Source organism: Dioscorea cayenensis, chromosome 7 (genome assembly GCF_009730915.1).
Source record: "Dioscorea cayenensis subsp. rotundata cultivar TDr96_F1 chromosome 7, TDr96_F1_v2_PseudoChromosome.rev07_lg8_w22 25.fasta, whole genome shotgun sequence".
Taxonomy (NCBI): Eukaryota; Viridiplantae; Streptophyta; class Magnoliopsida; order Dioscoreales; family Dioscoreaceae; genus Dioscorea; species Dioscorea cayenensis.
Genome location: NC_052477.1, coordinates 26,321,875 through 26,339,820, shown reverse-complemented (window position 1 = coordinate 26,339,820; position 17,946 = coordinate 26,321,875). Strand labels below are relative to the sequence as shown.

General features: G+C 33.8%; 3 protein-coding genes across 3 annotated transcripts in view; 2 read left to right on the top strand and 1 right to left on the bottom strand.

Moving 5' to 3' along the window:
• Positions 1–3,402: 3,402 nt before the first annotated feature.
• LOC120264504 (guanylate kinase 2, chloroplastic/mitochondrial) lies at positions 3,403–6,590 on the top strand. Its single transcript, XM_039272318.1, has 4 exons — positions 3,403–3,720; positions 4,841–4,972; positions 5,312–5,503; positions 6,100–6,590. The coding sequence occupies exons 1-4, from the start codon at positions 3,454–3,456 to the stop codon at positions 6,436–6,438; spliced, it is 930 nt and encodes a 309-aa protein (XP_039128252.1). The 5' UTR covers positions 3,403–3,453; the 3' UTR covers positions 6,439–6,590.
• Positions 6,591–6,726: 136 nt separating this feature from the next.
• Positions 6,727–17,459, bottom strand: LOC120265257 (cleavage stimulation factor subunit 77-like). The gene is made up of 13 exons (XM_039273138.1): positions 17,378–17,459; positions 16,182–16,264; positions 16,037–16,105; positions 15,805–15,945; positions 14,271–14,335; positions 13,970–14,066; positions 13,119–13,178; positions 10,963–11,115; positions 10,187–10,250; positions 10,003–10,101; positions 8,945–9,097; positions 8,087–8,305; positions 6,727–7,221 (listed from the first exon to the last, which is right to left on the bottom strand). Exons 1-13 carry the CDS (start codon positions 17,457–17,459, stop codon positions 7,052–7,054), a joined length of 1,455 nt encoding a protein of 484 aa, XP_039129072.1. The 3' UTR covers positions 6,727–7,051.
• A 320-nt stretch (positions 17,460–17,779) lies between these two features.
• LOC120265256 (sm-like protein LSM3B) overlaps positions 17,780–17,946 on the top strand; it is a 2,548-nt gene continuing 2,381 nt past the window's right edge. Inside the window, exon 1 of the mRNA XM_039273137.1 lies at positions 17,780–17,810. Within this exon, the coding sequence (XP_039129071.1) occupies positions 17,780–17,810 (31 nt within the window). The remainder of the gene's footprint in view (positions 17,811–17,946) is intronic.

The window sequence follows — 17,946 nt, the reverse complement described above, 5'->3', positions numbered from 1 at the left end:
TACTTACAATGTTACTTGCTTTTGTAAATAAGTTTATTTATGTAACAAAAATTGAACTTGAAATCCTAAATTATGATTTCTTGAGGATTACTGGATGTCATAGAACTTAAAAGATCTAATTGGATTCAATTACCATGAAAGCATGAGTTATTCTAAGTTAGATATCTCTCTATATTTTGAAAGAAAATAGCAAGTATCTTAGGATATTCCACCTTCAAAGAAATTATACTTAACCAACAAAGAGTCAATATGAAATATGTTATCTATCATTGTGGTGAACTTTAATACTAGAAGCCCTTGTATCTAAATTAATCACCTAAGCCATTGGTAACTTTAGTTTTGTTAGTTTTAGTTTTCATTACTTATTAATTTCACAATTCATATATATATCGATTCACCTAAATAACCCTAACTATAAGAAATTGGTAGTTAATAACAAAGTCCTTGTGAGAATGATATTTTGTTTACTACTTGAACAATCCGTGCGCTTGCGGTACACATCACTAGACAATAAGGGCTTATAGATATTAGGCAGGGACATATATTAGGGTATTTTTTAGGAGAAAATATTCTCTATGTATATCTTAAGAATGATATTATTTTGTCATTATTCTTGATTTGTATATTTTAGGCTAGAATTGTTTGCTTGGGCTAGAAGTTAAGAGTGATTTGTATATCTCAATTCATATGTGTATATATATTGACTTGTATTGATTTAATGAAACACAGAGAGAAATTCCACCAAAACCACCTTTACAATTTTACAATAGACCTTTAAGCTTGTAGACTATCCATAAAGATTAGTATAGGATTTGGTTGTCTTCGTTGTTATGTGACTCTATGGATATGGCAGAGCAAAAGATGATTTAAAATAAACACCATGTTTATACAAAACTAATCATTTGATATCAACTTCATCTTACTATCTTAGTTTGATGCCCCTAACATCAATACTACAAAGCTCCTAAACGCCAATCACTCATAAAGTTAAGTCTAGCTTTCATTAAGGATGGACTACTAGCATCCTATGAGCAAGAAAGGACTGACTTCTTTGAATAGCTTATTTATCTACTTATGTTTTTCCAAGAGAGCTATTAAAACAGATACTTATGGATCTATATACCTTATAATTAAAAGGATGAATATGGTTTATCCACTTTTATTTTAAAAAAATTGAAGTTTAACAAATATGTTAGAATAGTAATATAATTTTAGAATGCAAGATCCATAATTTTTTAAACTAAATTTTGAAAACCTCAATCTTTCTTTTATTCAAAAGTTGTTGTCACTAAATTGTAATTCGAATAGAAAGATTATTCTACTAGTTTTTATATCTAGTTCTAATTCTTTTTTTCTTTAAATAGTTCATTTGTTAATTATCTATAAAATTGACAAGATAAACTTGATTTTTTGCATTATATAAATATTTCGGTGGTCTTGCCCTAATCATAAGTGACTTTTGTTATATGTCCTTGCTTTCAACTTCTCATCATTCATAGCTACATTATTTTAGTTTCTCAATAATTTTTGTGACTTTTGGCATATAGAGTGTCGCCTACGATAGGTCCAAATTGTCAATTTTGAAACCTAATTTTTTTACATTTATGACATAATTCCAATCACTATGACCTTATTAAGAATAATGTGCATACCTTCAAAATTGATCCTTCAAGAATTGGTTTAATAAACCAACCTCACATATTGACTTAGCTGAATTGTTCAAATGCCACACCATTGTGTACAAATGGTTTTTATATTTCAATCATTTTCATAATATCATGAGACACTATCTCTGATTCTATCTTTCTGATTAGGACAAAAGTGATGGATCAAATGGGTATAAACACTGTAAAACTCTGGACCTCCTTATTTGAAGATTGCTTAGAAATAAAGAAAGTGGCAAAAGTGTACCTGTACTTGAATCCATTAATAATGATGATGATGATTGGTCTTGTGGTTCTTCTAACTGATCACACGCACAGAAGGGAGATGGGAATCCTAATTTTGAATCTCAGATCGTTGTGTACTCATTCAGGGACCACACCATATATATAAGACATCTTTATGGGGCTACCCATCATAGACTTGATGATTTTTGCTCACGGCACTTCCCCAAAACCCAATTCTACACATCATATTATTAATATATAAATCCACGCATTTAAATTAGATAATTATGATTCTATTCAAACTTTAATTAGATCACCACAACTGGTTCCATTCAAAATATAAAATGATAAGATAAATACAATTATAAATGTTAATTGTGTACATCTACACAGTTTATGCACATATTTCTTTATATCTCAACATGATGTGTGGTCCACAATCCAACAAAAAATAGATATTAAAGCTAGAATTTCACTCACATAGATGCATATATAACTCCAAGCTTGGCATGGTATATATTTGCTCCCCCTCTTATATGCATAACTAGTTTGAATTATTCATTTCTGGTTCCTTGAGTCAAGCTAGACATTTTATATATTCACAATCTTCTCCATAAACCATCAACTAGATCCAACCTAAATACCTGAACAAGAGATAATTAAACAAATTATTCATATTGTATCGTAATTATGTTCATCTTTCACCATTCTTTGACACAAAGCTACTTCTTTTGAAATTATATCTTCATTTTCAATCTATAATATGTTGCGTTTTTAATCTTCAATTATGTTTTGGAAAATTATGTTTTGGAAAATAGTCAAACCCTCAATCTTTCATATGAGAGTTAATTGCAATACCATTCATCTATTGCAATAATGGCTTAAACCATAATTTTTAATCCATGAATTAATATATGACAAATTGTTAGAGTAATATGTTAATTTGTTTTTTAAATTCTATGCAAAATAAAAATAAAAAAAAAAATTTGAGTAAAACTGCCATTAATTTTTTTTTTTTTAAATACTCATGGCAACAAGCACCCTCGTTTAATTGTTTATCAAAGGACATATAGTTATCGAGCTGCACCGGTTACTTATCAACCACTGAACCACACTAAGCTAATAAATTCCCTATCATGCAACCCTTAATCGGAAAGATACGATTTCTCCTATAAAAGACAAATCCATTTAAACAATATCATAAACAGTAATTATTCTAAAAAACAGTGAATGAAGAATATTGTTATAGTACCACTACACAGTTTTGACCCTGCGCCTGCTCAACACTACCATGGATAATTTTTTTTTTTTTGTTTTATCATCCGAATTATAAACCATTCATTTATTATCATACACATACAGTACATTTTTTAAAGAGTTTTTTTCTGTAATAATTGATGGCTTTTTTACATTCCTTCATACCTGCGTCTTATCGGATTCGAACTCAGATGCGACCCGAATCCGATTCTTTGGCACCCGTTCAAGTTTTCTCTAAAAAGTAAAAAGTGGCCTCTGGTTCGAAAGAAGTTAAAGAAGCTCACAGAGGTGCTCTAATGGCGAGAGAATGGAGGGAGCTCTGCTAGCGTCTTCGCTTCACCTGCCCCTCTTCTCCTCCATGCTCCCTCTTCGGAGGATTTTCACTGCCTCACTTGCCTCCCGCTCCGTCCTCCCGAGACTCGTCTCAAACACACTCGTTTCCTGTTTTCCCCATCGGAATCCATTGGGGTTTCGAAACAAGAGCTTGGCTTCCCCTCTCATGGCTTCCGGTTTCAGCACTGACGACTCCCGAAGGCCCCCCTTTGCCCCGCTACCCCCGCCTGACGCCGATGAGGTAGTTTCTGTTTTTATTTTATTTTATTTTATTTTTTGAAAATTTCGCTTCTGTTTTCAGTGATTTGTGTCTGTTTGTGTGTGTGTTTTTCTGTGCAAGAATGATGTGGTGTGAGAAAAATGGATTTGAGGATTGTTAGGTTTATCTTGTTTCAAGATTGACTGATATTGAATTATTAGAATGTTGCAAGAATAATTTGGAATGGATCTTTGCAAAGAATGATATGGCCTGAGAATAATGTATTTGAAGGTTTTTAGGTTTTTCTTGTTTCAAGAATGACTGCTATTGAATTGGCTACACTGTTGCGTAGATGTTCAATTTTCAAGATTCATCCAAAAAGAATATCTTGGAAGGAATGGGTCTTTATGTGTCTGTTTTAATTATTGTGTGGTGTGAGAACAATGAATTTGGAGAGTGTTAGGTTCTTCTTGTTTCAATAATGACTGATATTTTTTTCTATTAGATGTTGCATTGGAATTTATGTTTCAAATTCATCAAAAAAGAGTAATTTTCGAATGGATCTTTATGTGTTTGTGCAATGAATAATGTGTCAAGAGAACCACGAATTTTAAGGTGGTTAGGTTTTTCTTGTTTCAAGAATGACTGATTTTGAATTGATTAGAATGTTCCATAGCAAACTGATTCTTCAAGATTCATAATATATATATATATATATATAATAATAATTTGGTATGGATCTGTATGTCTTTGTGATGGAGATCTGAGAGGCATCGCTGCCATAATCAGGTGGATTAGTAGGCATCGGTTTTCTTCCCTTTTCTTTGGTAGTGGTTAGAATTAAATAAGAATGAAAATTTGAGAGAGTGAATTGATGTGAAATTTTGTATTTCTTGTAAAAGTTAGTGGTTTCACTATAACTAGAAACTCTTTCTTCTTATATTGTATTGGGACATTACTTTTTTCCCTATTTTTATCATGAAGAAAAAAATGTAATTTCCTAATGGTTTCACTGTTGTGTCCACACATTTTAAATCTAATATGTACATATATTCATTCTAAAAATATAAACCAGCTTTCAAGGAGAAGATTTCTTAAGTATGTGCATTTGTTTATTGTGAATTTGTTTAGAATGTGACTGTCATATTTGGTTCTTTTGTAGGTTGAACTGTTCAGAGGACTTGAAGCAACATTAGGTTCATCATTTTCTTCAGATCCTTTGTCACCACCTCCGCACCCTCTGGTCATTGTAATCAGTGGACCGAGCGGCGTTGGCAAGGATGCGGTTATCAAGGTAATTCTTGCTACATGTTGCTCTTCATGATTTGGTTTTTAAGTTATATTAGTTCTCATTGAAAAGCCATGGTTCTGTTCGTTGTAATGTTGCAGTTGTTTCAATGTTCAGACTGCTTCAGAGTGTTTAATATTTAGCTCAGTACCACTGGAAGAAACATTTTGCATGTTTGACCTGCATAAATTGCGATTACTTTTGTGGGACTTACAACTATTACCCGGGTAGCAGTTTAGAGACTGTATAAGTGCTGGCTTGCTTATGTCAGCTACTTTAATTTGATATGAACCACTTGTTAGATTGCCGGATGTTTTTGATGCTGACTCACCATTTATTATACAGAAACTACGAGAAGTAAGAGAAGGAATTCATTTTGTTGTAACTGCTACTAGCAGAGCAAAACGACCTGGAGAAGTTGATGGAAAGGATTACTACTTTGTTTCAAAAGAAGAGTTTCTTTCAATGGTCGACAAGCATGAGCTCTTGGAATATGCTCTTGTTTATGGAGATTACAAGGGAATTCCAAAACAGCAGGTTGGTTCTTTTGCTTGTCAATCTATAGTTTAGTCTCAGCATTGAAGACAACCATCTGTTTAGTTGATTTCTAGTATATGATAAACAGGCAAAACCTGATATCTCACATCCTTCTGAAATTGAGTTATCATGCATGCTGGCTTGCTGAACATCTATTGCACATCTCATTAATCTATACAAAAATAACTCGAAGTAAAACAATGCTAGCCATGAGGCTTTTACTTCTATGCACTTTGATGTGTTCACTACTGCTTCAAGTATACCTAACTGTGTACACAACCTTTTAGCTTCATTCTGATTGTTTATATCAATCTTTCTAATGATACCAACTATGCATCATCAAAAGCACTGTTTGATTGCGTATTATCTTTTTTTGATTATTGAGAATGATAAACATCTTTTGATGTCTTAAATTCTTAAACCATTCTAGGTTATTTTCGTGTCCCTTCTCGTTATCAATATTAATGTAATTGAATGAATTTGAATGTACACTGATATGGCCGTGTTAGTCCATGACATTATCTCAATTATTAACATCATATAATGGTATTTCAAGCTTTATAGTTTAGATGGTAATCTTTCACTCTGCCACTCAGATCCGTGACTTCATGGCCAAAGGTTATGACATTGTCCTCAGAGTTGATATACAAGGTGCTGCCACCCTAAGATCAATACTAGGAAGCTCAGCTGTGTTCATTTTTCTTGTTGCTGAGAGTGAAGCAGCACTTGTAAAGCGGCTTATTAATAGAAAGACGGAAACATCAGAAATGCTTCTTGTTAGGGTTGCCACAGCAAGAGAGGAGGTGAAGCGAATGAAAGATTTCGATTATGTGGTTGTGAATGCTGGAGGACAACTCGAAGAAGCCGTCAAGCTTGTTGGGTCCATTATTGACTCTGAGAAAGCTAGAGTTAGACAGCGCCGAGCAGTTATCTAGTAACTGCAAGTTGTTAATGCTCATTACACTTTAATTTTTTTTGTTTTTGGATGTTCTTTACGGGTAGAGGGCTGCCATTCCTTGTGGATGTGTAATAAACAAAGATTAATTGCATATCTTCATTAAATTTGAGGCTTTGATTGGACCATTCACATCATTGAGCAACCATCAAAATTGACACTTAAACATAACCTGAAAGTACTCCCCAGCTATTGTTTTAGGAGAAAATTTTTTCCCTATGTTTTGCTTATAATATTAGCCCAAATAGATATTTCAATATGAAAACTATTTAAAAAAAATGATTATTGTCATTATTTTGACAAATAATTATTACCTTAAAAATACTTATGGTAATATGTTTCAGGATGCCTAGGGTATCCATCTACAAATATTTGGCATGTAACAAGCATTGGGTAAAAACGAATGGGAAAAAGTAGACATACAATTCCACATTACATTTTCCATTCCATCTGGCACTATGCTACAATTGCTATTTTCTTCAATTTGGTGCGGCGCATCAGTGTCAGCTCAGGCACCACAAATATGGCAACGATGCTTTAGCATAAAGTTGTCGAGCTTACTCTGGGCAAGTGAAACCGAAAATGGTTACTTATTAGTTGCTAATTGATTGCTCGCCGGAGAATGCACTTCCACCAGATGCTGCTGATCCAGTCTGGGAGACGCTAACACCACGGCCTCTCTGCATTTGCATCTGACGAAGCTTGAAAACATCTCTGGGTAATGGTCTGCTTTGCACGGTTTTGGTATCATCATCTTCTTGCCCTGCTCATAAACAAAAGGATCATATATGCATACATGATATTAGGTTTGGCTTGCTATTATCTACTTTAGTATTACCTATCAATCACCAAAGTCTAAAATTCACATTGACCGAAAAAGTATAAATCTACAGAAATAATTATTATCAGATTGTGATATAGTTGTAAAAAAACACGATTGTTATTGACTGTGATCAAGAGAATAGAGTAGCTGAATGTATTGGTTAAACAATCAGTTAACAAAAGATACAAAGCAAAGGGTAAGAAACAATTCCCTTAATCACCAAAATTTACTTTCTTCTTTCTGAAAAGTCTAGCCATTAGCATGAAGAAAAAATTGATTGCATACAACTAATAATGATAGAAATGAGAGATCAACGTTTTCAGCGGCAGATGAGGTAGACAAAAATCCTTAACACCATATACATATAATATAGACAATATGTACATGGATAGAATCCTTGTGAGCCGTGGCGAACATTAAAATTGTGGTTTTCCTAGTTTATTTGTCAAATTGAATGAGCATTATGAATTATGAACAAGCAAGCTTCTCATAAGTTCTGGACCTAACAGTGGCAAAGCATTTGCATAGGCATATGCCAAATAACATATTTAAGGGAAAAAAGAAAAAACAAAAACAAAACAAAAGCAGAGATCAGCATATTTGTGCATATAAAATGGATGGCACGAACATGTGTGTGGGAACAGAAGAGAACCATAGCAATTATTTAGTTTGCAGACCTCAAAATCAATAGTGTTCACGCGGAATGGGAGAATAAACATTGCAAACATCACGCTGTTAAGAAGAATGATTTTAAAATCGTGTGTGTGTGGCATGCAAGGAAGAAAGGGAAACAGAAGTTTTATACTTTCGAGCTCTTTTCTTTTCCCGGACAGGCCTTCTCGAACAATTCTCTGAGATGATCCATTAGGGTTCATGCGTGACTTGCTCGAGCCTGAAAGGTCACTTGTACTGGGAGCAGGACCTCCGGGCATCTGCGAGACAGAAGATGTTTTCCCAGGCAGCCCAGTAGATATAGGGCTCTGCAGTAAAATGGACAGCACCATATCTACCTCCGGAGATGGCCCTGTTTGTTTATAGGGAAAAAAAAGAAAGCATCAAGGACTGTCTTGATTAATCATATCATAAAAAAAAATTTACTATAATAAAAAGTAATTTCTTACGTAATTTAGAAACACAGTAGATAACCATCCACACTATTATTCAAACCATGAAATCTTGCCCCTAGATTTTTAGTGCAAAATAAAAGGAAAGATGAAGGAGACTGTTATGGAGAACTTCAGCAAACTCACCTACCTTCAAATACACAATCACCACAATATATACCAATTAATAAACTCTACTCTACCAACCCCAAACCAAATTATCCACACAAGAATTAGTCTAGAACATCATCCAAACTCCAAATAACCTTGAGGAAGGCACGTGGTTGGTATCCAAGGTATACACAAGCAAGCAGAAACACGTGGGTACATGTATGCATTTGCTTAATAAACTATAAATGGCGAGCAGTGCCATTTTGAGCAAAATGTACTGGAGGTTTCTCATCCAGAAGACGAGATATATTTATCAGTTTAACACTTTTAAGATTACAAACTACATTAAATATTCCAGACAAAAAATATGTAGGTTGAGATCTGATTCAATCCAGAATGGTTCACAGAGAGATAAATGAATACATAAAATGATGCAATCATCATAATACCTTCAACAGCAGGTAAATGTGATATGAATGCCGCTAATGCAGGTGAAACTGATTTCAACAACTCATCATTTGCATTAGTATTTCCACCAGCTATCAATGCAACAGCTGGAGTTGTAGTACCCATGCCAGAAACAGCTTGAAGGTCAGGCCCAGCTGCATTAAGCAAAATATTCCATGAGAACACAAAATCATTAATCACATAACAAGGCCATTAGTGCTCTATGAATGTGAGGAAAACATGAGCAGTTAAGACCCATCCCAACCCAAAAATGGGGCCTTTTTGGGGGTCATGTTCGGGAATGGATCCCATCTCCACCTTATTATCATCCCTAATGTTGATGAGAAACTGCAAACCTAAGAGTGGAGTCATGAATAGGTGAACAGATTTGTTAGGGTAGCCTAATGTTTTCTTGTAGCACATTAATTGCATAAGATTCTGAATATCAGTGCCCCAACCCTTAAGCTAAGATTTTCAACTGGCTGCAGCAAAAGAAGAGAAGAGTACACTATCCGTATTTTAATGTAAAAGAAAATGTTCAAGTGAGTTCTGCCACATGGGACAAAAAGGCCAGGGAGGAAGCATCAATACAGTCCACAACTAAGAAATCAAAATTGTTCTTTTTCAGAAAATGTGAATGTATGAAATACATCCCAAACTGGTAGGACCTCTCTCAAAGGCAGTGTGCCTTTCATTAATAATTCAGAATTTATTTCAATCAAATATGACTCAAATTTCCAAGGAGCAAAAGAAACTAGTGCTACAATCTTGAACTTCTACCTTGACTTGATTTTAGAAAGCTTACTAGGGATGCTGTTCTATAAGGTTATAACAGTCAAAGGTCCAGAGAAAACCATTTCACAGAACAATATAATTCTTTTTTTTTTATAGAGAAGTTAGACAAATATATGAAATGGAGTTATGTGTTACAGAAGTATTATTTAATATATAAGGTTATTTATGTGTTTGAGTTTTAGGTGTGTGAATATTTGTGGAGCTGTCCATATGAAATGTATGGACCTGGAACTCAGAAAACGTTGAATAACAAAAAACTATTTACCTTGGCTTTGCCTTGGATCATATATGACCATACGAGAAGTATCTGGGTAAACAACTTTTGATTGTGGGGTGAATGCCTTTGATAAGTCTTTGTCAGAACCTTAAAAAAACAAAAGGGTTAACCTTGAGTCTAATAAATGTCGAAACGTGAAAACAATAAAATATATGAACCTGGATAAAAATACCTATAGAATTAGCTCCTTGTACTAAACTCTTGTCGACTTTTTTGTGCATGTTTTTGGTAAGCCACTGAAACAAGTCCAGTTAACATAAGATACTTACAACAGACCGAAATAGAAATACTAATGAAATTAAATTTGAAGTTCGCAGGTATGATGAGATACATCATACATTGAAGGTTTAAACCAACTAAAGCAGTAACTCGAAAATATTACGTGTCAAGTACACTATTAGTATGTTCTCTCAAGCATTGACAAAAACCACAATTCACCTAAGCAGCTATATAAGCTTCTAATCATCTTATTCAAGGGTCAGATCTCTCTGAGCCCATCACAGTACATATGGAACAAATCATACTTCATACTTCTATTTAAATTAATAATGACGATGATTAGAAGGTAAACAAGGAGACCACCAATAGCACTAACAGCATTAAAAATGCAATCATAAGAGGGAGCTTTTGTCTTGGTAGGGAGAAGTGAGATTATATGCTAAATATCAAATCTTCACAGTTAGTTTTACAAGCCACTACCAAGACAGATGATCAACTGTATGGTCATACTTCACACTTGTGAATGTTATTCAAGCATATATAAGCAAGTCAATTTCCAGCGTATATATTTTTTAATTCATAAGCACCACAATATCTGAGTTTTATCATAGAGGATCAACAACAACTACTAAGGGGGAACACAGAAATCAACAATAGAATAGGGATATAGGAAAAATCATACTACAAATTCTCTAATGCTAGAATCCATATTCAAGTGAGCAAAAATACCTCCTGTCTTGACAAATGATCTAACTCTTTTGATGAGCAGGGCCAGAGATCCATGAAACTGTAACGTTGCATAACATCATGCAAAGTACCCTCTAAAACCAATGCACCTTCTTCAGTTGTCCTAGAGAGGGCTTCTTTTCTTCTTTGTTCAACCTGGATGAATAAAATTACAATTACATTTAAACTTAAAGTTTCAACTTACACATGAGACAGGAAAGAAAATTCATCTATAAATTGCAAACATGCACCTTCACGGCCTCATAGTCAACAATAGCACAATTTCTAACTAGCAAGCTAAATCAGTAAAATTGACACCATCCAGAAGAGAATATGAACATGGAGGGTCACAGGCTTTTAGGACCATCTTGAGGATAAAGCCAAATAATAATTGCAAGACAGTAATGACCACACTGAACAGCATTAAATGTGAACCTAATGCAGAATTAATTGAGCTCCAGTTTTGGAAGGTCAAAAACAAGATGACTTTCTACTCCAGGAAGCTAGGAGAAGGAACACAGATAAGAGAAACCTTTATCCATGTTCTTTCAGAAATGAGAACATACAATCTAGAAAGTTAGATGATCAGTAAATAATTGCACTCATAGCATTGACTAATCAAACTATTTTTCTCAGAAATCAAATTGTAAACCAAAGGATGCAAACTATAAGCTCATGTGCCATGATGGCTTTTAAGATTAGGAAGCAATGAGTCGATGAATGGAATCATAAATATGGCAATACAATAAACAGGAATGAGCATAGGAAAATCAAAAAGAAATGAAAGATACTGAAAAATGGAAGTTCTGAACTTAAGCTCAAAACACACAGTAAGATGTAAATGAAAGGAGCATATGGTTCTGGCTTTCGAGCATTATGCCACTAATGAATCATTGTTGAAGCATAAAAGGAATAATATCGCAGATAACAATTCAACCAACAACATTTTAATGTTTCTAGTGGTGGGAAAACAGGGAGAAAAGATGGTAAACATCAAATAGATATGTGGCTAAAAAGGAAAAAAAAAATATAGAAATAAGTACATTCAATTTGTTGGATAATTAGCTAGATGTCCATGGAAAACAACAATACAAAGCGGGATTAGATTAAATGGGTAAGAACAGACGGAAGAACAGGGACAAATATTAAGCATAAAAGAACATGCGACAACATATTAAGCTAGGATCTGGAAAAGCATGCAACAGCAAAAGATGTGACCATTAGTTAAAGTAACAATGATTGTTCAAGATGTTTGACAAGTGGGAAAATTGAGGCCCATGATACAAGAGCCATCATCCAAACTTCATTTGTAGAGGGGAAACTAAAGAAATACAAATAACATGACAAATATATTGGAGCCTCTTGCTATGCAGGCCTATTTGCTAAGATCATCCTTCAATGGGAAGATGCCTTCTACCTAATGAAGTTCCCAATCAAATGTAAGCCGCAAGTGAGAACCCATATCCATGGAACTTAGATCGCCTTCATCTCTTTAAACTACAATTTGTTGTTAGAAGCTACTTAATAATACTTCAAATAGAGCAACTGAGACATTGAAAATTTTATGCGGTCAATGGATTTGGAACCTACCAACAAATCAAAAATCAACGGTTTCAGAAGCTTTGAGTCAATGGGAAGTCTTCTGTCACAAGGACAAGATTTCAAATTCTAATAGGGTGGAATCACAGGAAAAAGAAAAGAGAAATAGGCTTTTTCCATTAGTGAGAAATGATACAAATGGTCAGCATAAAAACTAACAAGTTTAGAATTAGCATCAGACAAAAACAACCTTTTCTTGTTCTTCTAAGATGCACTAGGTGCACCTCCAGAGATGATAGCAAGAAGCCTACCTAGCTTTAGACCAATGTCTCATGGAGAGAATGTAAAATACTCAGAGAGCAGTTAGTCAGGAAACTATACAAAAAAGATAAGGATGCTTACTGGTGACTACCACATTTAACTTAAGACAGGGTGATGGTACAGAGGAAGAAAAGATGCCAAACAAAACTACAAGAAACTCAACTAGAGAGAGTATTTCCAAAAATCCATTTTATAGCCAATATTGGCACAAGCATGTGCACTTGCACGCACACACACACAGCATCAACTGTAACTAAATGCAAACAGAAATAATATAGCAAGAATGAAAGTACACATGCCTTCAACATGCTTGTCAGATCTCCATAAGTTTGTTCAAATTGACTAAACCTTTTCCAGACCTGCATATCACAAAAATAAAGAAAATAAATTAAAAGATCTCAACTTAATTTTCATGAGAATATATAAAAAATAAATATGGTAATGGAATGCGCATATAAATTGACATAGTTTATTTCATGTATCAAATTGGAAACTGTAAGTTAACCCACAAACTTCTCCAGAATCCAGCTTCCAACAATGAATGTCAATCCTATAATGACAAGAGAGCAGTTAAACAATTAATAGAAAAAAGCTTGAGGGTGCTCATTTACATTGCCCAGCATCTAACAAAGAATAGTTGGGGCCATCTGGAATATGCATGTAGAATCTAGCACAAAAGAACTAAGTGAAGTCCATGAAAGTCAGCAAAGATATCATTCTTGGGCATTGTGAAACTTATTTTCCAATTTCACTACTAATAAACAGGAATGCTACACTTGAAACTTGATTAACCGAACAAAATATAATTCAGACTGGTAAAATTGAATTCTATAATGAGTCAAGGCAAGCCACTTCCGCTCTTTGTAACTTCTCTTCCTTAAAAGGAGCAAAAGAACACAAGACAGCACCAAAGGTCACTGACCCCAAAAAGCTCAACTCATTAACCTGTTGATATGCATGAATGCCTCTTATTGTACAAGGATTATACAGTGACCACTACAAATACTATAAGTTGTTATTTAATTTAGTTTTCTTGTCAACAAGTGAGGAAGAAAGCGAATTTGAGTCCATAAAGGAACCATTTACTAGCTTTACAATTACAAATCATACAGGTTTCAAGTTATTCAAATTCATACTGAAAACAACCTACCTCCACAGAGTCTTCTGGGGGAAGGGAACTTAAGGCCCTCTCGAATAATGCACGCACATTTCTATCATCATTCAACCGGCACAAGAAGTCTGCATATCTGTATCCTTACATCAACATGACACACACATTCATCATAAGTGGTATACTAATCATCATTAGTTCTGAATAGAACTCATGTTACAGGTGCTTTTAAGGCATCTGTAGTATTAAAACCTTACGTACTTCAGTAAATATTGAGGAAAAACTAATAAGTAATTACAGCTGATCTGCATCATGATAAGAATGTTGAAGATTGACTTACTCAAGGATGTATCCGGGCTCATGCATGAATCTCTTTAAACCTGCTTCAAAAACATTGTGCGCAACCTGTGAGCAACTTCAAAGGTCAGAGGATATAGCAGAAAGGACAGAGTTAAATAATGGTTTCCCCTTAGTGTATCATCATGAATTATGAATAAACATGATTTTTGGACATTTTGAGGATGTAAAAGATGACATGATTCCATCCCAGAAATGCTTATTAAATTCTCCAAATCAAGTTAGTAGTGAAGCTATGAACAATTTGACTACACAGCACTGTGCCATTTTTGGTTTTAAGCTGGCATATAGGTTGAGAAAAACAACATTGGGCCTTTCAAGTAGCTAGAAGAAGATGAGAATGTCAGCACCGATATCGATTTGCTCTAGAAGAGCAGAATTATGTCCTCACAATCTAATTCTAGATGTCTTGACAACTTCCAAATCATACATCTCATAAGAATCTCATTAAGAAATTCCACAGGCTAAAACAGATTGTATGGTCATCCAACCAGATGATTAACATCCTAATCAAGTCATATGACACATTTATAAATGATATTATTAGGTCTACCAGCACAAAATATAACTTATAAAATTCAGTGTGACCGAAATGACAATTTAATATTCTCCCATTAAAAGTTATAAGAATCCATGACACTTTGAAGCAAGTATTTGAGATGCAAATATAAGACAACAATTAGAAACCAATAAAATGAAAGAAACAAGTCATGGAAAATAACCCTCAAGAGGCATTGAAGGGCCAAAATAGGGGAGAAAGTTCAATGCAAATATGGCATACTAGTGTGTATTCTGGAAAAGAATTCACTAAAACTGAAATCTAGTTAGCATAACCAAAGAGTACCAAGGACCAACCTTCATACTGTAGCTACAGAGTACAACCTCAGGTCAAGAAAAAATAAGATCAAAATCTTATTCAGGCTAACATGCCAGCGTAGAAGTCTGACAGGACATTCTTACCATAGACCAATTTCCAGGAAGTTCAGCATCATGATAGAAAACCTTTATCCATTGGGCATCAGCAGGACAGCCTAGTGGATAGGTTATATGCCATGGAAGTGTTATGGAAGATGGCCCTTACCCTGGTGCACAGATAGGCTATTTCCACATAAACCAAGATGTCCAAGTCACCAAAGAGAATTTATCTAGCAAATTTAGGACTCACAATCACCTCCAAAGGAGATGCTGGCTATAAATATAATACAGTAAATATGTATGTGATCCAGGTTAACAAAGAATAGATGTGTTTGTTCTGCATAAAATTGATAACAATAATCAGTTGTGATCAACAGACACAAAGCAGTGTGTCAGAAAATTAGCCAACACTTGTCAGAAAATTAGGCAAGAGTACTGCCTTTATATCATTATAGCATAGAAAGTTTCACATATCAGACCAACATAAGCTCAGCATAAGAAAATCCTATGGGAAAGTTTTCTTTTATGTTTATCATTTGAAACAATAATAATTGAACCTTGACATACTAAAAAGTATCAGAAAATAAGGAGAATTTTGCAACCTTGGAATCCTTGTCGAGACAATATACTATCGTAGCATATGCAACAAATAAATGATATGTGCAGTTTGGCAACTTTCGAGCTTCCAAAAAATATTTACGAGCAGCTTCAATGCCTTCAGTTCTCCGCAGAAACTTAATGAACTGCAATGGAAATCTAACCAATAAAGTAACCAGAATGTAGGATATTCAAAGTAAAGAAATTGATCTTGTCAACTGAAGAAACTTTGTTAACCTGAATGTGAGCTAATGATGTCGCATTTGGGTTGTTGGCCAAGAGATTCTCATATATTTTCTTGGCAGGCTGCATGATAACCCAAAGTATGTTAATCCTATACAAATTGCAATGGCATGTAAATCAGCTTTTGCTAGCACCACACCTGAATGGCACCACGAGACTCCTCCAACTCAGCATATGCATATCTCAGTAATTCAGAGTCTAGAGAAAAGAAAACAACATCAGCTATATATATATGAATATACTCCAGTTAGACACTGCATTAATTTCTATAAAATTAACTAATAAATATTTTTCAAAAGTAAATAGTAATTAAAATTCATATAATACTAATTGAAACATATATAGTACACAGAATATAGAGGTATTATTACCATATAAAAATGGAGTTGAAAACACTATTACTATGAATATATATGGCTTACCTGCTATAAAGATACTTTGGGAAAAGAAAAATGGCGTTAAAAGTAGGGCCTTTTATAAATATGGTATACGTAAAAACCATATATCTTATTATCTAAATAGTTTTAGCCACAAAAATAAATTTATATAAAATTTCATATGTTTAAAATATTTAAGTACACAAACAAAATTTTGAGATGTTAAATATTTGGATGAATGTTCAACAAATTCAAAAATTTCGAAGGGTTTCTTTAGAAAATATTATTGTTATGATGTTTGATGACATTATTTTTATACAGAATTTCACTTCTGATGCAAATTGAAGTCCACTTAAGCTTAACAAAATTCTGTTATAAAATTTAGTTTTAAATTTTAAATGGATGATATAATTTAGTAAATTTTAGATAATATGGAGCGTATTTTTACTGTCTCCTATAAATTTTATAAATATAAATTTTTATATTGATATTGAGTGAATAAATATTTTAAATTTTTTAAGGAAAATAAACAATAAAGATCCAACTTATTATCCCTAGAGTAATTTTTCAAAGCTTTTGAACTTAAGTCAAAGCTAAACTGATATATGTGATTTATAGTATAAACACTGCCTTCACACATAAATCCAAATGATCTAAATTTCTTTCTGCTATTCATTAGACCCAAAATGGCTAAAAATTCAACAATGATGAGCTACATACAATCAATTAAATTGTAACTGACCTTGGTCTAGACATTGTAATGAGAAAAACATGTTAAAAAAAAAATCGTAATGGCTTTCAATATGTATTTTACTAATGTAGCCAATTAGTCACTTTGTTTAAATTCTTCATAGATACAAATACAAATTGGTCAAGACCAAAAGGGCTCAAAGAACTATATTTTTGGTGCAAAAATTGTTGCATTTAACACAAAGCAGCAATAGAGGGCAGAAAAAACAGTGCAGTGCCGGAAGAGCCTTCCAAAGCCCTCTGAAACTAACTTTGACTGCCGAATCAGCAGACCACTCTTTGCATGCCATAGTCATACCATATATCAGGATAATGATACAAGTACATAAGACACTGGAGACAGTATAATACTCTCATCAGTATGGCAAACAAGAAAATTAAGATAATGAGCATACAACTTGCAACGATTCTGAACAAATTAAAATTAAAGCTCACAATGTCAATAAGATGATTATAGAGATTATACATGACTTAAACTACCTAAAACAACTAAAATATCACAGTACCTCAATGAAATATAAACAACTAGATTTACAGCATTGTAAGACAAGAAGGAAAATTCAAAAAGTCACCAAATGTAGCCACCTGGATGCTCCTAAAGCAATTGGAAATGTATGGCAACTTAAGCAACCAACAAGCAGGTAACTAAAATCTCTTGAATGGAATTAGAACTATCATAACCATTTCAAAATCTGAGAAGATAATTATGATTTAAAGTGAATCGCAAAACATGTTTCAGCTAACGGTAGCCATAGACACTTATGAGCAATACATGTG

What these genes read in the sequence shown, in the direction of transcription:
- LOC120264504 (XM_039272318.1), top strand. Translation starts at nt 3,454, where the DNA reads ATGGAGGGAGCTCTGCTAGCGTCTTCGCTTCACCTGCCCCTCTTCTCC. An exon ending in GCAAGGATGCGGTTATCAAG is followed by an intron (nt 4,973 to 5,311) that starts GTAATTCTTGCT and finishes TTTATTATACAG; the next exon opens with AAACTACGAGAAGTAAGAGA. An exon ending in AGGGAATTCCAAAACAGCAG is followed by an intron (nt 5,504 to 6,099) that starts GTTGGTTCTTTT and finishes TCTGCCACTCAG; the next exon opens with ATCCGTGACTTCATGGCCAA.
- LOC120265257 (XM_039273138.1), bottom strand. Translation starts at nt 17,459, where the DNA reads ATGGCATGCAAAGAGTGGTCTGCTGATTCGGCAGTCAAAGTTAGTTTC. An exon ending in AGTCTCGTGGTGCCATTCAG is followed by an intron (nt 16,106 to 16,181) that starts GTGTGGTGCTAG and finishes GTTATCATGCAG; the next exon opens with CCTGCCAAGAAAATATATGA. An exon ending in CATCATTAGCTCACATTCAG is followed by an intron (nt 15,946 to 16,036) that starts GTTAACAAAGTT and finishes TTTCCATTGCAG; the next exon opens with TTCATTAAGTTTCTGCGGAG.